This window comes from Oryza glaberrima, chromosome 6, assembly GCF_000147395.1.
Source record: "Oryza glaberrima chromosome 6, OglaRS2, whole genome shotgun sequence".
In the NCBI taxonomy this organism is placed as follows: Eukaryota; Viridiplantae; Streptophyta; class Magnoliopsida; order Poales; family Poaceae; genus Oryza; species Oryza glaberrima.
In genome coordinates, this window is record NC_068331.1 from 9,004,429 (window position 1) to 9,020,195 (window position 15,767).

Sequence of the window (15,767 nt, forward strand, 5' to 3'; positions counted from 1 at the left end):
TATCATAAATATCATTGATTATTCTCGCTTCGGTTCATTTTTACTCCATCTCATATATATATATATATATATATATAATAAATCAAACTAAGTCTAAATAACTCTAAAACATTTATACATCCTAACAAAGGTATAAATATTTACAAGGTACTTTTAGGCTGTGTTCTTCCCCCCATTTTCCCAACCCACCTATCTCGTTTTCCACGCGCACGCTTTTCAAACTGCTAAACAGTGTGATTTATAAAAAACTTCCTATATGAAAGTTATTTAAAAAAATCATATTAATCAATTTTTCAAAATAAAATTAGATAATACTTAATCAATTATATAATAAAATAAACTTCGTTTTGCGTGCCAAGGAGGAGGGGTTCCCAACCCCCTCCTCCAAACACAGCCTTAGTTGGTGCGCCAAAGGCACACCCATTTTCTCGTACTACCCCTATTCACTGGGATCCAATTCACGTTCGTCTTGCAAATTTCAGGACCACAAAATTAATATCTGTCAAATCTAAGGGGCTTTCTAAGAAATGTCAGGATCAGGATCGGGGCGATTGGTTCGACTCGCCGACGAGGAGTTCCACGTGCCGCCGCCGCCGCTTCTCCTCCAGCCGCCGGCGCGGCCTCCCTTCCTACCCAATCCTCCGCCTCCGTTCCCATCTCCTCGTCCTCCGTGCCACCGCCGGCGCCTCTTCCGCTGAATCCATCTCCACCTCCTCACCTATTCGCTAACGCCGCCTCCCATCCTCTCTTCTCTCCGGGCTCCGGCTAGATCCAAGTCGGCGTCGAGATCCAGGGCTCGGAAACTCCTCATCTATCCAAGGATTTCAGGTAGTGATCTCTGGAAATTCCTTGAAACTGCCTGCTTTTTTTTTTCTTAAACTCCTGTGCGCACAATCCCCTTGTTTCGTCGCATCCAAAATAATAAAGTAGTTAACTGGCTTAGTTCCTCATTTTTTCTATCTACCAATTGGTTCTTTAATTCATCTAGATATATCTTAATTTCTTAGTAAAGATTATCTCTTGGATTGTTGCGTACTCGTCGATTTTTGATATCATCGAGCCGTCCGAAATAATGGCTATAATTCTCATCTTCCATTGGGTAGTGTTCATTGTTCTCCATTTCATCAGCGTTATAAATCAAACATTGTGCAAATTGTAGATAGAAAAAATTATGAGGATTGAGGAAAACTATCCTACGGCCTATGAGCCGAGCCGGGATGTCAGGCAACCAGTGAAGTCCATGTCTTATGCCCAATGTTTGCACTCAAACCTCATTCTTTTCCTAGGTTAGAGTATGCTGTTCCCCGCAAAAAAAAAAAAAGGTTAGAGTATGCTGTTTTATTTTGGCCTTGGTGCACATTTAAGCACCAGATCTTTTACTCCCATTTTCACGTCCACAAATTCATGAACCAGCAGATTAATCATACATGTACACCAATTAAATATTGTGTAACAGAAGTGATATATTCATATTCAACATATATGCATATAGGTGCAGAGTAATCGGTCACTGGGCATGTTGCTGGTGCTATTCTTGTTATTCTTAACACCGGATGTAGATAAGGATGCCAAGAATAATTCATTCTTCTGTGTACAGCGGCGAGGGCTATGGTTCACTGCTGGGCAGTGCTGCCTGCCTTTGCTGTCGATTTGACATAGTCCTTCCTAATCTTCTTCAGCGTCACGACCACATCCCTCATTTCCATCCTTTGCTCTGGGGAGTCAGCCGAGCAGAGCAAGCCCAGCTCGAAGACTGGCTTAAGGAATCTATCAATGCTACTGGTAGAACAAGAGGTGTCCTGTACAAGCTGGCCATCGACAACATGGACAAGATCTATAGGAAATGCCCGGTGAACCCACTGCCTGATGCTCAGATCTCCCACAAACATGGCATCTGTGGGTCTCTTCCTAGTGAACACTTCAAGTAGCATGATCCCATAGCTGAACACATCGCTCTTCCGTGACGCTTTTCCAAGAACCCCATACTCTGCACAAGAAAATTAGATTAATGACAATTGATTGCACCACTCAATGGTTGTGAAAAGATCAATTGGGTTTAGCAAGAGTACAAAAGCTACTAAGTACCTGGTGCCATGTAACCAACTGTTCCTGGCATGCTTGCAGAGATCATAGAGTTATCATCACCTAATAACAACCTCGCAATGCCAAAGTCTGCCACATGTGCCGTCATTTCATCATCGAATAGCACATTACTAGGCTTCAAATCACAGTGTACGACCACCTCATAGTGCTCATGGTGCAGGTATTCCATTGCCATTGACACATCTAGCATAATATCCAACCTCTCGAGAAAGCCTAACTGCATCCTTTCTTCCGAGTGTAGGAGCGCTTCTAAGCTACCCTGAGGCATGTACTGAAGAACCAATGCTCTGAACTCCAGGTTGGAGCATGTGTTCAGTATCTTTATCAAGTTGCGATGTCGAGCCATTCGAAGTACACGACACTCAGTATCAAAGCTTCTCATGGCATGTTCCAGATGGTGGTGTATAACTTTTATGGCAACCACCAAACCGCTATTCAACTGGCCCTTAAAAACTTTTCCGAAGCTTCCAGATCCCAACATATTATCATCACTGAAATCATTGGTAGCACGAACAAGCTCATGGTAGGAGAGTAATTGGTGGCTGATCATATCAAGCATACCAGAAGAAATATTTTGATGTTTAACTTTCTTTCTAGTTATTCCATATAGGCAACAAGTTACCGCTGCAACTACTATGATCATACCAGGGGGTAAAATATACTTTAGTATGTGTCGATTTCTTTTGGGAGAGGTTGTTCGGCATGGTGAAAATCCTAAACGGACAACACCACATAACCCTGAGTTCCCCGCCAAAGATTGTAACGTGATGTTTGAGAAGACACCTCCTTCTGGTATCTGACCTTCAAGCTTATTAAAAGACAGATTCAGGTTAGCAAGGCTGGTAAAATTGGCCAGGTATTTTGGGATGGTACCAGAAATGTTGTTATGGGATATATCCAAAATTTGCAAGCCAGATAGGTTACCAAAAGAGTCTGGAATGGAATCATGGAATTCATTGACAGATAAGTTCAGGTATTCTAACATCTGAAGGTGTCCAATTGAATCAGGGAGGCTACCGACAAAGCGGTTCATAGAGATATCCATGTAGTTAATTTGTTTTATATTGCCTATATCAACTGGCAATTCACCACTGAAGAAATTTTGAGATAGATCTAGCAGGATGAGCCTATCAAGATGAAATAAGCTTGGTGGTACAGTTGATGATAATTGGTTATGACCTAATGCTAGGTGCTCTAACTTGGTCAAATTACTGGGGTCCAATTGTAAGCCAGAGAACTTGTTGATTCCAATGTATATTAATTCAACATTATTTAGCATGCCAGTATTTAATGGGATGGAGCCAGACAAGCTATTTGCCTCCATGTTAAGGACTTGAAGATTTGTCATCATCATGATTGATTCTGGAATTTTACCATGCAGTTGGTTTCCCCCGAGATCTAGCTGCTGAAGCCCAGTTAAATTCGAAATCATAGCTGGAAGTTCACCAGTAAAGCTGTTCTCAAATGCAGAGAATACTCGCAACTGACTTGACAGATTCCCTACACTGCCTGCGAGGCTCCCGGTGAAATGATTCGAGTAGATGTACAGGGTAGACAGATTTATACAGTTGGAAAGTATGGATAGAAAGTAACCGATATCTCCCTGTAGGCTGTTTCGTGCAATAATGAGTTGACTCAACGAGTTCATGTTACCAATTGTTGCTGGTACTGAGCCATCCAACTGGTTCTCTGCCAATGAAAGGGTTGTCAATGCTGATAGGTTACCAAGACAAGCAGGAATGGGACCTGTTAGTTGATTGGTTGTAAGATCCAGCACTGAAAGTTGGCCTAGTTGTCCAATACCCACAGGGATGGCTCCTATTAGGTTGCACATTTCAAGGCGCAGTCTGGTTAGCATGGTGAGGTTGCTAAGTGCAGCAGGGATTGGGCCAGCATCAAGGTGATTCCTACTTAAAGAAACAACACTGAGATTCGTCGACTTGGCCAGCCATGAAGGGAAAGCACCCTCAAATAGATTGTTACCGACGCGAAGAACTTGGAGGTACGGACACGCCGCGAGTCCTGGTGGAATTTGACCGGTGAATCTATTATGGGAGATTGAGAACAACTGCAGAACCGGGAGGCTGAAACTTGTGTTGCCCGGGATGGAGCCGGTTAAGCTGTTAAAGCCAAGATCAACAACAGTCAACCTAGACATGTTGAAGATGGCTTGTGGCACCAGCCCAGTGAGATTATTGTACTGCAGCTCGAGCACTTCGAGCATTGGCAATGAACCGATGCAACTTGGTATAGGTCCTGACAGGCTGTTGTTGCCAATACTGAGATAAGCTAACAAAGGTGTGTTGTTGAATAGACTGTCCGGTATCGAGCCAGTAAGGTAATTTCCAATGAGATCAATGCTGCGAAGGCGGCGCAAGGCCTGTAGTTCTATTGGGATTGGACCGGATAGCTGGTTGGACGGGAGGTGGAGTAGTTGAAGCCTCGTGAGGTTCCCTATGGTGGCTGGGATGCCACCTGAAAGGGCATTGTGGCCAAGATCAATGAGCTTGAGGCGGCGTAGCCTTCCTATATCATCCGGGACTGACCCCGTGAGGCCGGTGTCGGTGAGGTTGAGGATGGAGAGGAAAGAAATGTTACCGAGGTGAGGCCCGAGCTCTCCTTGGAGAGGAATGCCCGGAAGCTCCAGGGCGGTGACGCGCTGCCGGTGGCGGCTGCACGAGACGCCCACCCACTGGCAGAACGGCGTGCCAGCGGTCCAGTTGCCGGCAAGGATGTTGTCAGGATCGGAGAAGTGCGCTTTCAAAGCCAGAAGCGCGGCGAGGTCGGTGTCGCTGCCATTGCTCTTGCTCGGATCTAGAGAAGACGCAGAAGCCACAATGGACGCAGCAATGATCAACAGCGCAATGGAAATCCATACTGGCAATCCGAGCGCCATTTCTGGGTGTGTGTGATGCATTGGCAAGGAGTGAAGTAACTTCACTGGACGAACAAGTTGTGGTTTTATTTAGCAACTCGGTGCTTTCAACTTCTAGGACGAAGACCTTGACTCAGAAGTCAGAAAGTGCAAGAAACTATAACACTTTTGATAATTTGGTATGGTAATACCACAAACTTGCTGGAAAATAAAGTCATCACAGACTATATATTCAACCGATCAGCGTGCACGACATGCTAGATATGAGCTCTCTCTCTCTCTCTCTCTCTCTCTCTCTCAGCCATCTTAGTCTTTGTTGATTGGGTGGTTAGTGGCGGGCCTTATCAGGAAAAATACGTAGTGTGAACTCTATGTATAGTGCATATTTGGAAACTATCGTCGGGTACATAATAGATGTCTGAGATTTGTCCACGTCACCATGAGTAGTTTTTTTTTACTCCAAATTTGTTACTCCTAGACTTATCTGGGAGTAATCTTTTTACTTTGAAAACATGAACAAATCTCAAACATCTATTTGAATTTCCAAAGATAGTCTTTAGGTTTGTCCTACATATATATAGGATTTACACTGCATATTTTTTTCCGCCTTATCAAGACAGGATACACGGCCTGTTCAGTTGTGTAGTTATCATACAGCGTGAAGATGTGCTCCCTGAAGACCTGTAATATGGAAGTTTGTGATGCTGTTGTCTTTTGGACCTTTTGAATGTTTTTGTTTACCTGGAAAGTTTGTGCAAGTTTCTGTGGTGATGCTGTGCCGACTTATTATCAGCTGGAATGAAAATTTGTCTTAGCAGTTGTGATGATCTGCTTACTCTTAGGAATGTTTTGTTTGTGTAAAAACTTCGTTCATGCTCCTTTGGATTTCTCCATAACCCGGGTCAATAATAAGAAAAAAGTGCTTTTTCACCTCCCCACTGCACGTACGTATAATCATGCATGCAAACCAATTTCGGGCATATTTGATAGAGCTCCAACTCTCAGATCCTAGCTCCAAACTTAGCTCTTGTAGGAGCTGGAGTAATCTAAAAAAGTGTTTGGCTCGTTTGGTCAGCTCCTAAAATTCTGAAAGAGAGGATAGGGAGGAGATGGATGATACTACCCTTGTGATTATTGCTGTTTACTTCATGAAGGATTAATATGTTATTTTTCCTTAGTAATATAAATGTTTAACAACTTGCAGTAGCATCATTATCATCAAAAGATAGAGTTAAAGACTACAAAATAACATATAATATGGTCTATGTCCATCAGCGTGCGGTATGACCAGCTAGATCATCATGAATGCTTTATGTTATCCCATCCTGAAAGTATTGGCCTGTCTCTTGCAAGATATCAAACCAAATCGCAATATTGGTGTAGCTGCCAGATACAGAATCATGACACAGATAATCACTTGGAAAACATGATTGATGAACTGAATTTACAACAATTTTCGATAAAGGTTCAGACAATTTTCAATGCCTTTCCAAGAGATTCATAGTAATCTACTCACAAACCAGCAGAAATACACAGAGCAGAAAAAACACAAAGGTGCATTAGCTGTCATTAGCTAATAGATAAAACTTAAGACAGACGTGAAATCTTGATAGATTGCAGTTCACCAGCTGCTAACCTGCAAAATGAAATGCTATAAGATTTTATGACAAACTTCACCATGACTATTACTTCATTAGCAAAGCCGGTTAAACATTCTTTGCTTCAAAAGCAACAATGATAAGATGAAGCAGAATTGAAATCTACAACCATAGCCATAACATTCTCCCATGATTTTAACCAACAATCAAGCAATCGATCCCCAGAAAAGATGAACCAAATCTGAGGGAGAAATTCATGTCATTATCTGAACAATTTCAGCACAACATGACATTGGCATTATCTGAACTTGGATGTATATCTATTTATCTGAGACAAAACAACAGGACAGTGACAAACTGCCTCAATAACCAAAGTTCTCTACCTCAAGTGAGGTGTATGCTTTCAAATGATTGCACGTATTTATTTATGTTCTAAGTCTGAACTATCACACAGGTTGAAACTAGGGTTTGGGATTCCTTCCACACAGATCTAGAAACCTTGCACACCGCTCTGACCCCGCCGCTGTCGCCGTGCTGCGTCGCTCACGCTGCCGTGCATCGTGCTGCCGCCGAAAGCCGCAGCACCACCCTAACTGTCGTGCCGAAAGGAGGGAGGGAGCAGCCTACGCCGCGCCAAGAGAAGGAGGGAGGGAGCGGCCTCCGCCGCGCCGAGAGAAGAGGGAGGGAGCAACCTCCGCCGCCCTGCGCCGCCGCAGTCGCCGCTGCGCGACGATTGAGCCGCCGCCGCCTCCTCGCGCCGATTTCTGTCGCCTCCCCTTTTGCTCTCTTCTCGCGAGAAGGCCCAGAGGACTGTGCCGCTGCGTGTGGGGAATGGGGTGTGCGGTTCGGTTGGCTGGCAGGACCGCGGGAGTAGTGCGGTGGTATTTTCATGTAATTTCGATGAAAGGGATGGTTAACGCTGTAATTATTTCTAGAGTGGAGCTGTGGAGTCCCGTTTTCGCCGCTCCACCTCAACAGTACAATTTCTTGTAGCGATCCACCCCGCTCCGCTCCAGTTTTTGGTGAATTTGAACCGTTTTGGTTGAGCTCCAGCTCTAGGTAAAGTGAATCTAGGAGCTGGAGCTGTACCAAACACACCCTTCATGTATAGGTCGGTATCAGCTTACTAAATCGATCATATGGTAGTTTAGCTTATGTTCATTCACCAGTTGGTCCAAAAGATCAATCTTCTGCTTCACTGTGCCTTCATCGGCAGCAGGTGAACACACCCTTAGCTCGGCTGTCTTTTAATTTGATTGATATATACTGTGCTCATAGTCAGGATTTGGTCAAATTCAGCGTTCCTTAACCCGGGATTGCCATCCCCGTCTTAGAAACACAGGTCATTTTTTTTAACGAATCGATGACCGCCAATTTTATTGAATAGAGAAGGAGAAAATTTAATAAAAAAAAAAGGGGGTAGGGAATGTACAAAAGACCCGACAACACGCTACCGGCTAGGCAGCCATGATGCTAACTTCTTTGCCCCTGCCATGGCCCACGTCTTGGGTACCTCCTTAATTTTAAAGATAAGCCCGCTTAACGACATCTCCCTATGCTAGGAGATCTGTTGGTTTCTCTCAGTTGATCAAAAGAGTTATGGTATGTGCAGCTTGCTTTGGCGCCTCTCTCGTGCTTGTGATCATCTCCCACCAGTCCTCCACTGTAGCGGCTTGGTTCCATTGCACGGGGTTTAGATTGCGGCAAGCGACCCAGTCCGCAATGGCCCCACAAATTCTCCTGGTATATCTAGACTTCACAAGGAGGAAAACACATGTCATTTTCATTGTCCACCTTATAGAAGCATCTTACAAGTAGTGTATTTTCTCGACTCCGTCAATCCGGGAACTTGGTTCTGTTGGCTGGAATAGAAGTCAGAGGTGGGTTTTGTTGGGAATTTTAGTGATGTTGCAGCTTATTTGTGTTTTTTTTGTTACACTTTATTAAGATGTTTCATTCCGTTTTGATTCAACAATACATACATTGATTTCTTAGTGTTGCAATTGATATGTTTGAATAGAGTACTTAGTTGAAACAATTATGCTCCAGCGTCGAACTATTTTTCTCTTATATATCTGAAACATTTAGAACATTTTCATTGAAACAATTTTATCGAGAGATGAAACATTTTTCAACAGTGCGGTGCAATACTGTCCAACGATTTTTTTTTTTTGAAAAAAAAAATAAGACATCCGATCCATATAGTAGGCTCCCAAGCAATTTAAACAATGCTGTTGTTTTTTTTTTTGAAAAAGAAACGAATCGTACATTTAAAATCGTGGCGCGAATAAACCGCACATAATCATCGACCAGCCATAATGAGAAGAACGGCATCAGCCATCACCCGATGAGCATGTGGAACAGCATGTCGTTGCAGGCGTCCATGGCGCCGGGAAGGCACCAGTGCACGCAGTCCCGCGACACCTTGAACTTGTCCGGCTGCCACAGCCTGTACTTGCTCGGGTGGGCGTCCGGCCGCTGCGCCATGGCCTCCGTCGCGTCCATCAGCATCATCCTCGCCGCCCCTTTCCCCCTCTTCCTCGCCGCCGCCGCGAACTCCTCGACCTGTATCCGGTGCATGTCCTTCTCCATGGCGTTCAGCTCCCACTCGCCGCGCCGCGCCGGCCTCGTCCGGACGCAGTCCCCGTGCCCGTTCCACGTCCCGTTCTCGTAGTGCGACGGCGAGATCGTCCGCACGATCACCGTCCTCCTCGCGGCGCGCCCGCCGCGGCGGCGCGCGCCCCCCGTCGCCGCCGCCCGGAGCGCGCTCCGGAACGCCATCCGGAGGGAGTAACGGAGGGTGAGGTCGGTGACGTTCGGGGACAGGCAGGTGTTGCAGCCGACGAGGCGGCCGCGGCGGTCGTAGAACATGGACGGCCGGTAGAACCAGCTCCCGGCGGAGACGACGACGTGGTCGAACGCGCCGACGTGCGCCGCCCACCCGGCGTCGGGCTCGTCGAGGTGGAGGCTCCACAGGCCGGCGCCGCTCCCCGTCGGGCCGTCGGGGTCCGTCTCGACGGCGCGGACGAGGAACGGCGACCAGAACGCCGCGACGGTGAGGCCGTGGCGCTCGAAGCGGTACGCGTAGCTGCCGTTCGTCCACGGCGCCGGCCGCTCGGCGCGCGACAGGAGGCACACCAGCGAGTGCATCTGGTTCCTCGCCAGCGAGTCCCCGACGAACGCCACCGACCTGCCCCTCATCACGGCGAGGAACCTCGCCGCGTCGAATCGCCGCATCTCGCACCCGCCGTCCGGCCGCCACCGCCACCGGACGTACCCAAGATCCGGCCGTCCGTACCGCATGCAATCATAGTGCCCATGGATCACCGGACAGCTCTCGCCGGTGTACGGCGGCGGCTCGCCGGACATGTCCGGCACCCACTCGCCCTTGAAAATATCACAACCAGACCGGTCGCCGCCCACGCCATCCACCGTGTTCTTCGTCACCTCCGGCGCCAGCAGCGGCGGCAGCGGCACGCGGCCCGGTAGGCTGACGGCGGCGAGCACCAGAACGCACGCGGCGACGGCGGCGGCGGGGAGCACATAGCGTAGGCCGTAATGAGCAATGGATGGCAGCTTGATCACCTCGTGAAACTTCATCATCGACCTGGGCGGTCAACATCCACACTACAGCTAGCTTAGCTCATGGATATGAAATGAGATGAGAAATGAGATTGCTGTATATACATCGAATTTTTTTCTGCAATTTTCGTCACGAATATTGATTTGATTACGAAATTAAAATGAAGTGTACACTTGGGATGGTGGATTCCACGCGTGTAGTACGAGATAACCACCTGTTTATTACTAGGTCTTGGCGAAATGGAAAGAATCAAAGTGCTAAACAGGTGTGATTGTTTGAGACCAGGGGCACTGGCCACCTGTATGAGCTAACCTAGCAGCAGCTCTCCCTTTCTGTCTCATAATCTTTTGACTGCATGTCGAGATCAGCCAACTTGAGTTCAACCACTGCTTTTGAATCGGCTAGATTATTCCTAATTCTTCCAGATTTGTCAAAAAATATCAATATAGTATCCAAATCGATTACGAAGTTTGTTCTGAAATTTTTGGCAATATTGGGCCTCAGGTCGATTTAGGCCCATACAGACGGAATCACAATTACCCTTTGCGAATGCAGCAAACAGGACCAAAATGTTTGAGTTCAGCTTGTGCAAACGTGCTAGAAATTCACATGGATCATGGACGACGATTTTTAAATTCTAGACTGAATTCAGGAATGAATGTTTTTTTCTCTGTTTTTTTGGCTGCTACATTCGTTTGATCAATAACCTAACTAGCTTTGCGATGTGAGCAACATGTGTGAGAGCATGTCGTTCCAGGCGTCGACGGCGCCGGGGACGCACCAGTGCACGCAGTCGTTGGAGATGGTGAAGTACTCCTTCATCCATCCCTTGCGCCGCGTCCACCCCCTGTACCTGCTCGGGTGCGCGTCCGCCCGCACTATCATCGCCTCCGTCGTGTCCATCAGCATCATCCTCACCGCGCCGCCGCTGCCACCGCTCGCCGTCACCCCCCTCTTCGCCGCCTCGAACTCCTCCACCTACGAAGCTCAGAACGCACGTTCCTAGAAAGAACAAGATAATTGATCACTAGATCAATGGAGGAAATTCAAAAAATTGACCTGCAGCGTGTGGAAGTCGAGCTCGACGCCCTGCAGCGTCTTCTCGCCGCGCCGGTACGGCCGCGTCCGGACGCAGTTGCCGTCCTTGTTCCACTCCCCGCCCTCGTACTGCGACGGCGACACGGTCCGCAGCACGGCGGTCACGCCGCCGCCGCCGCCCACCACGGCGCGGAGCGCGGCGCGGGTGGCCATGCGGAGCGCGTACCGCAGCGTGAGGTCGGTGACGTTGGGGAGGAGGCAGTGGTGGCAGCCCACGAGCAGGCCGGCCTCGTACAGCATCGACGGCCGGTAGAACCAGCTCGACGCCGACACGACGGCGTAGTCGAACGCCGGGACGTGCGGCGCCCACACTGCGTCGGGCTCGTCGAGGTAGAGGTTCCACAGGCCCGTGTGCGCCGGCCCGTCGGCGTCGACGAGCTCGTTCCGGACCAGGAACGGCGCCCAGAAGCTGAGGACGGTGAAGTTGTAGCCGCCGCCGTAGTGGTACACCGTGTGCTCGCTGCTCGGCCAGCTCGTCGTCGGCTCGGCGACCTGCAGGCCGGCCAACAAAACGTCACACCCTTGTTGCTGCTGGCCCATTTCTGACCGTCCGATCAAGCGATCGACGGGTCAGATCGAAGCTAGTACTGTAGCAAATCCGGCACGTTTTTCACTTTTTTACCCTGGTCAGTAGACAGATGAGGGAGTTCATGTGGTTCCTGGCAAGGGAATCCCCAATGAAGGCCAAGGTCTTGCCCCTCATGGAGGAGAGGAAGCGCGCCGGGTCGAGACGGGGGAGATCACAACTGTCGGGACGCCACCGCCACTGCACGAAGCCAAGGTCCGGCTTTCCGTACTTCATACAGTCATAGTGCTCGTGGATGACCGAGCAGGTGTCGTTGGTGTAGTAAGGTGCATCAGGATCCGGAACCCACTCTCCCCTAAATATGTTGCAGGCCTCGTCGGCGGCCTTCTGCCCACCGGGGGAGGAGGAGAAGGAAGAGTAAGACAGTGTTCGCGACTTAGTTGTCGGGAAGGGGAAGTATGTATTAGAGACGGTGAGGATGACGACGAGTAGGAGGAGAGAAACGGCGGGGATCAAGCACCTGGGGTTGTAGTACTGCTTCTTGACACGAAAATTGCAGAGATTATTAAGAGGCGTCATTGGCACTGGGAGGAAACCAAGAATCTATATCTATCGATCTCTAAGAATTGTGTGTGAAACACCTGCAATAGTAGAGTTCATTCAGGTGTATATATATTTGTGCGTTGCAGTTAGTTCTCAGCTCCTTGCACTGCACATACAATTGCTCATTAGGTCATGAATATCCAGAGTATTTGGAAGGTGACTGGGAAGCGAATTGTGCATCATATCCTACTTTCAACCACTTGCCATGAAACCCAAATATTATTATCGGCGTGCTCCGTAGCTATCCAGTTCGGTTAGGGGGAGGCCATTTGCAAGAAAAAATGTTTTAAATCTTCATGCATGAAATGATTTCAAGTAAAAAAAATTCTGAAAAACTTGCGTGCTCGTTGTTGCAAACATTCTAAATAGTTCGAACAAATTCTGAAAACCTTATGATAATATTGCTTGTCGTGTTACATGTCCCTCCACAAATACAAAACGCCAAATTTAATTTACACGTAGAGGGATAAAAATAACAGATCAGACAAAAAAAAGTGCATCCTCACTCGTGGTTAAACTTGCTATTCTGCTATCTTCGTATACGCGTATGTAGGACGAATTTGTCCTTTTATGTTTCATGGAGGGATATATATTTTCTTCTGCATAGATAATTGATATTTAGGATAGTTTTTTTTTGGGTGGTCCCTCAAGAGGATGTCCCCTCATGTATCTTTTCTTCCAAATTCAATGTAAATAGTTATAAAAAATTTGATAATGTAGAATATAGTAACATATAGCACTGCACCAAAAATCAAGTTAACAAATTTGATATACACATTGAGAAACAAAAATGACATATTAGGATATGAATACTACCACTACTATTCCTATCCGAATTTATCTCTTTTATATCTCATTGCATGAGTTAAGTTTGGACCTAAACTTTTGTACAGTGCTATATATGATATATGAATGTTGCCATTTTTTCTATTTTCATAACTATTTAAATGGTTTGCAGACAAATGATGGGAGACATGTTTGGATAATAGGTTTGGGATATGATTTCCCATCCTTCAAAGGATAAGTTTCAATTTTAGCCATCCATTCTTCTCACTCCATTTCATCATGTTCCTCCATTCATTTCCATTTCCCAATCCCACCTCTCGTAACTCATTATCCAAACACACCCTTAAGGTTTAAAACAGTTTTCCCGTTAAAGCCGTATGCAGAGAATTTTGACGATGACACAAGAAACCCACTTCCCGGATTGCGCACATATCCCAACTTGATCCACTTGTGCTAAAACTAAAAATGTGAACCTTACCTATCCAGCCCGGCGGCAGTATGAAGCTGAGCTGATTGGCTAATTACTCGATTGTTAAAGCTTGAAAACTGCAATTGTTGATACGTCATTAGGCACATAAGTGGTCAGAGTGGAATTCTACACATTGTGCACTCGAGCACTTGTAAAATTGATGGTCGAAATGGTGAATTGAACCTATTCTTTAATCTCATCAACAAGTAGTAGTCAAGAACAAACTACAAAGATCAAACAGAAACAGCTCCTGGTTGATGAAGCAGCAGCATCTGGAGCAGCATCTCGTTCCACACGTCGATGGGTCCAGGCAGGCACCAGTGCACGCAGTCGTTGTACAGCGTCACCTTCTCGTGCGCCCAGTGCCCGTACCTGCTCGGGTGCCCGTCCGCCCGCGCCACCATCGCCGCCGTCGTGTCCATCAGCAGCAGCCTCGCCGCGCTCCGCCCGCTCGCCATGGCCGCCGCCGCCTCCGCCCTCCTGAACTCCTCCACCTGCGCCGTGTGGAAGTCGAGGTCCAGCCCGGACATCCGCGTCTCGTTCGCCGTGGACGGCCGCGTGCGCCGGCAGTCGCCGCCCTTGTTCCACTCCCCGCCCTCGAAGTGCGACGTCGGCGACAGCGTGCGAACGATCGCCGTGCCGTTGAACACGCCGGCGCCGCCGGCGCCGGCGGCGAGCGCGCGCAGCGCGGTGCGGAACGCGGCGCGGAGGGAGTAGCGGAGCGTGAGGTCGGGGACGCCCGGGACGAGGCAGTAGTGGCAGCCGACGAGGCGGCCGCGCTCGTGGAACATGGACGGGCGGGTGAACCAGTTCGCCGCGGAGACGACGGCGTAGTCGAAGCCCGCCACGGCGGCCGCCCAGGCGGCGTCCGGCTCGTCGAGGTAGAGGTCCCACATCCCGCCGGCGGCGGGGTCCGACGACTGGTTCGCCGTCACGAGGTACGGCGACCAGAAGACGGCGATGGTGAAGTTGTGGGACTCGTAGTGCATCGTCCTGAACCCCGGATCCCTCGTCTTCGACACGTCCTTCGGGTACTCCACCTTAAAAAAAAAACATCACAATTTAATTTTACGCGGATTCATCCTGTACTTTGTGCAAAAGGATCGAAATTTTAACGCACATTAATCCTGTACTATGTACAAAAGATCACCATTCGTACACGGATTCATCCTGTACTTTGTATACAAAAGATCGCAATTTACGCGGATTAATTAATCCTGTACTTTGTGCGAAAAGATTACATTTCTTTTCGCGGATTAATCCTGACGAAAAATTATGTAAGAAAAAAAATGTAGTACGAAATATTTTGTTACCTTGGAGAGGAGGCACATGAGCGACTGCATATGGTTCCTGGCGAGCGAGTCGCCGACGAACGCCATCGACTTGCCTCTGACGAGCTCCAAGAACGCCGCCGCGTCGAACCGCGGCAGCTCGCACCGCTCCGGCCGCCACCGCCACCGGAGGAACCCGAGGTCGGGCCTCCCGTACTTCATGCAGTTCTGGTGCTCCTGGATCAACGGGCAGCTCTCGTTCGTGTAGTACGGCGCCGCGCCGCCGCCGTCGTCGGGCACCCACTCGCCGCGGAAGATGTCGCAGTCGCTCGGCACCCGCGCCACGGCGACGGCCGGTGGTGCGCGCCGCGCGCTCTCCGAGGAGTAACCGGACGGCAGCGACGCGACGCTGCTGATGGTGATAGCCTCGTATCTTCCGAGGAAAGAAGGGCGTCCCGCCGCCGTGAGGAGGAGGAGGAGGACGGCGACGGCGGCGGCGGCGGCGAGCGCCGGGAGCGGCGACACCGCTCTGGGCCTGACGACCTGAAGCTTCTTCTTCGTCATTGGCAACGTGTAATATCTATCTACAGAAGCTGCCAAGCTGCAGCAATGGCGATCGATTTGACTGCGTCGCAGGTGAGACGGCGAGTTCGATTGCTGCAGCTATATCTGACCTCGGGTGGTCACGTCGTCGTTGCACTTTGACCGCAGTCGAGAATCCAGCGGACAAAAATTAAGTCTGAACACTCCAAATAAAACAAAACTATTAGCGCACGATTAATTAAATTTTATTTATTTTAAACTTTAAAAAGTAAATTCATTTAGTAGTTCAAAGAAGTTTCGAGGTTTTCGTGT

General features: G+C 48.5%; 3 protein-coding genes across 3 annotated transcripts; all 3 read right to left on the reverse strand.

The window, feature by feature from the left end:
- Positions 1–8,868: 8,868 nt before the first annotated feature.
- Positions 8,869–10,179, reverse strand: LOC127778001 (protein trichome birefringence-like 19). The gene has a single exon (XM_052304635.1). It carries the CDS (start codon positions 10,177–10,179, stop codon positions 8,917–8,919), a length of 1,263 nt encoding a protein of 420 aa, XP_052160595.1. The 3' UTR covers positions 8,869–8,916.
- Positions 10,180–10,585: 406 nt separating this feature from the next.
- On the reverse strand, positions 10,586–12,419 carry LOC127777496 (protein trichome birefringence-like 20). Its single transcript, XM_052304097.1, has 3 exons — positions 11,880–12,419; positions 11,219–11,749; positions 10,586–11,137 (listed from the first exon to the last, which is right to left on the reverse strand). Exons 1-3 carry the CDS (start codon positions 12,360–12,362, stop codon positions 10,871–10,873), a joined length of 1,281 nt encoding a protein of 426 aa, XP_052160057.1. The 5' UTR covers positions 12,363–12,419; the 3' UTR covers positions 10,586–10,870.
- Positions 12,420–13,722: 1,303 nt separating this feature from the next.
- On the reverse strand, positions 13,723–15,566 carry LOC127777369 (protein trichome birefringence-like 19). The gene is made up of 2 exons (XM_052303950.1): positions 14,955–15,566; positions 13,723–14,681 (listed from the first exon to the last, which is right to left on the reverse strand). Exons 1-2 carry the CDS (start codon positions 15,474–15,476, stop codon positions 13,875–13,877), a joined length of 1,329 nt encoding a protein of 442 aa, XP_052159910.1. The 5' UTR covers positions 15,477–15,566; the 3' UTR covers positions 13,723–13,874.
- Between the last annotated feature and the right edge of the window lie 201 nt (positions 15,567–15,767).

Coding starts and splice junctions, on each gene's coding strand:
- LOC127778001 (XM_052304635.1), bottom strand. CDS start 10,179: ATGATGAAGTTTCACGAGGTGATCAAGCTGCCATCCATTGCTCATTAC.
- LOC127777496 (XM_052304097.1), bottom strand. CDS start 12,362: ATGACGCCTCTTAATAATCTCTGCAATTTTCGTGTCAAGAAGCAGTAC. Junction 11,750..11,879: donor TCATCTGTCTACTGACCAGG/GTAAAAAAGTGA, acceptor GCCGGCCTGCAG/GTCGCCGAGCCGACGACGAG. Junction 11,138..11,218: donor TCGACTTCCACACGCTGCAG/GTCAATTTTTTG, acceptor TGAGCTTCGTAG/GTGGAGGAGTTCGAGGCGGC.
- LOC127777369 (XM_052303950.1), bottom strand. CDS start 15,476: ATGACGAAGAAGAAGCTTCAGGTCGTCAGGCCCAGAGCGGTGTCGCCG. Junction 14,682..14,954: donor TCATGTGCCTCCTCTCCAAG/GTAACAAAATAT, acceptor TTTTTTTTTAAG/GTGGAGTACCCGAAGGACGT.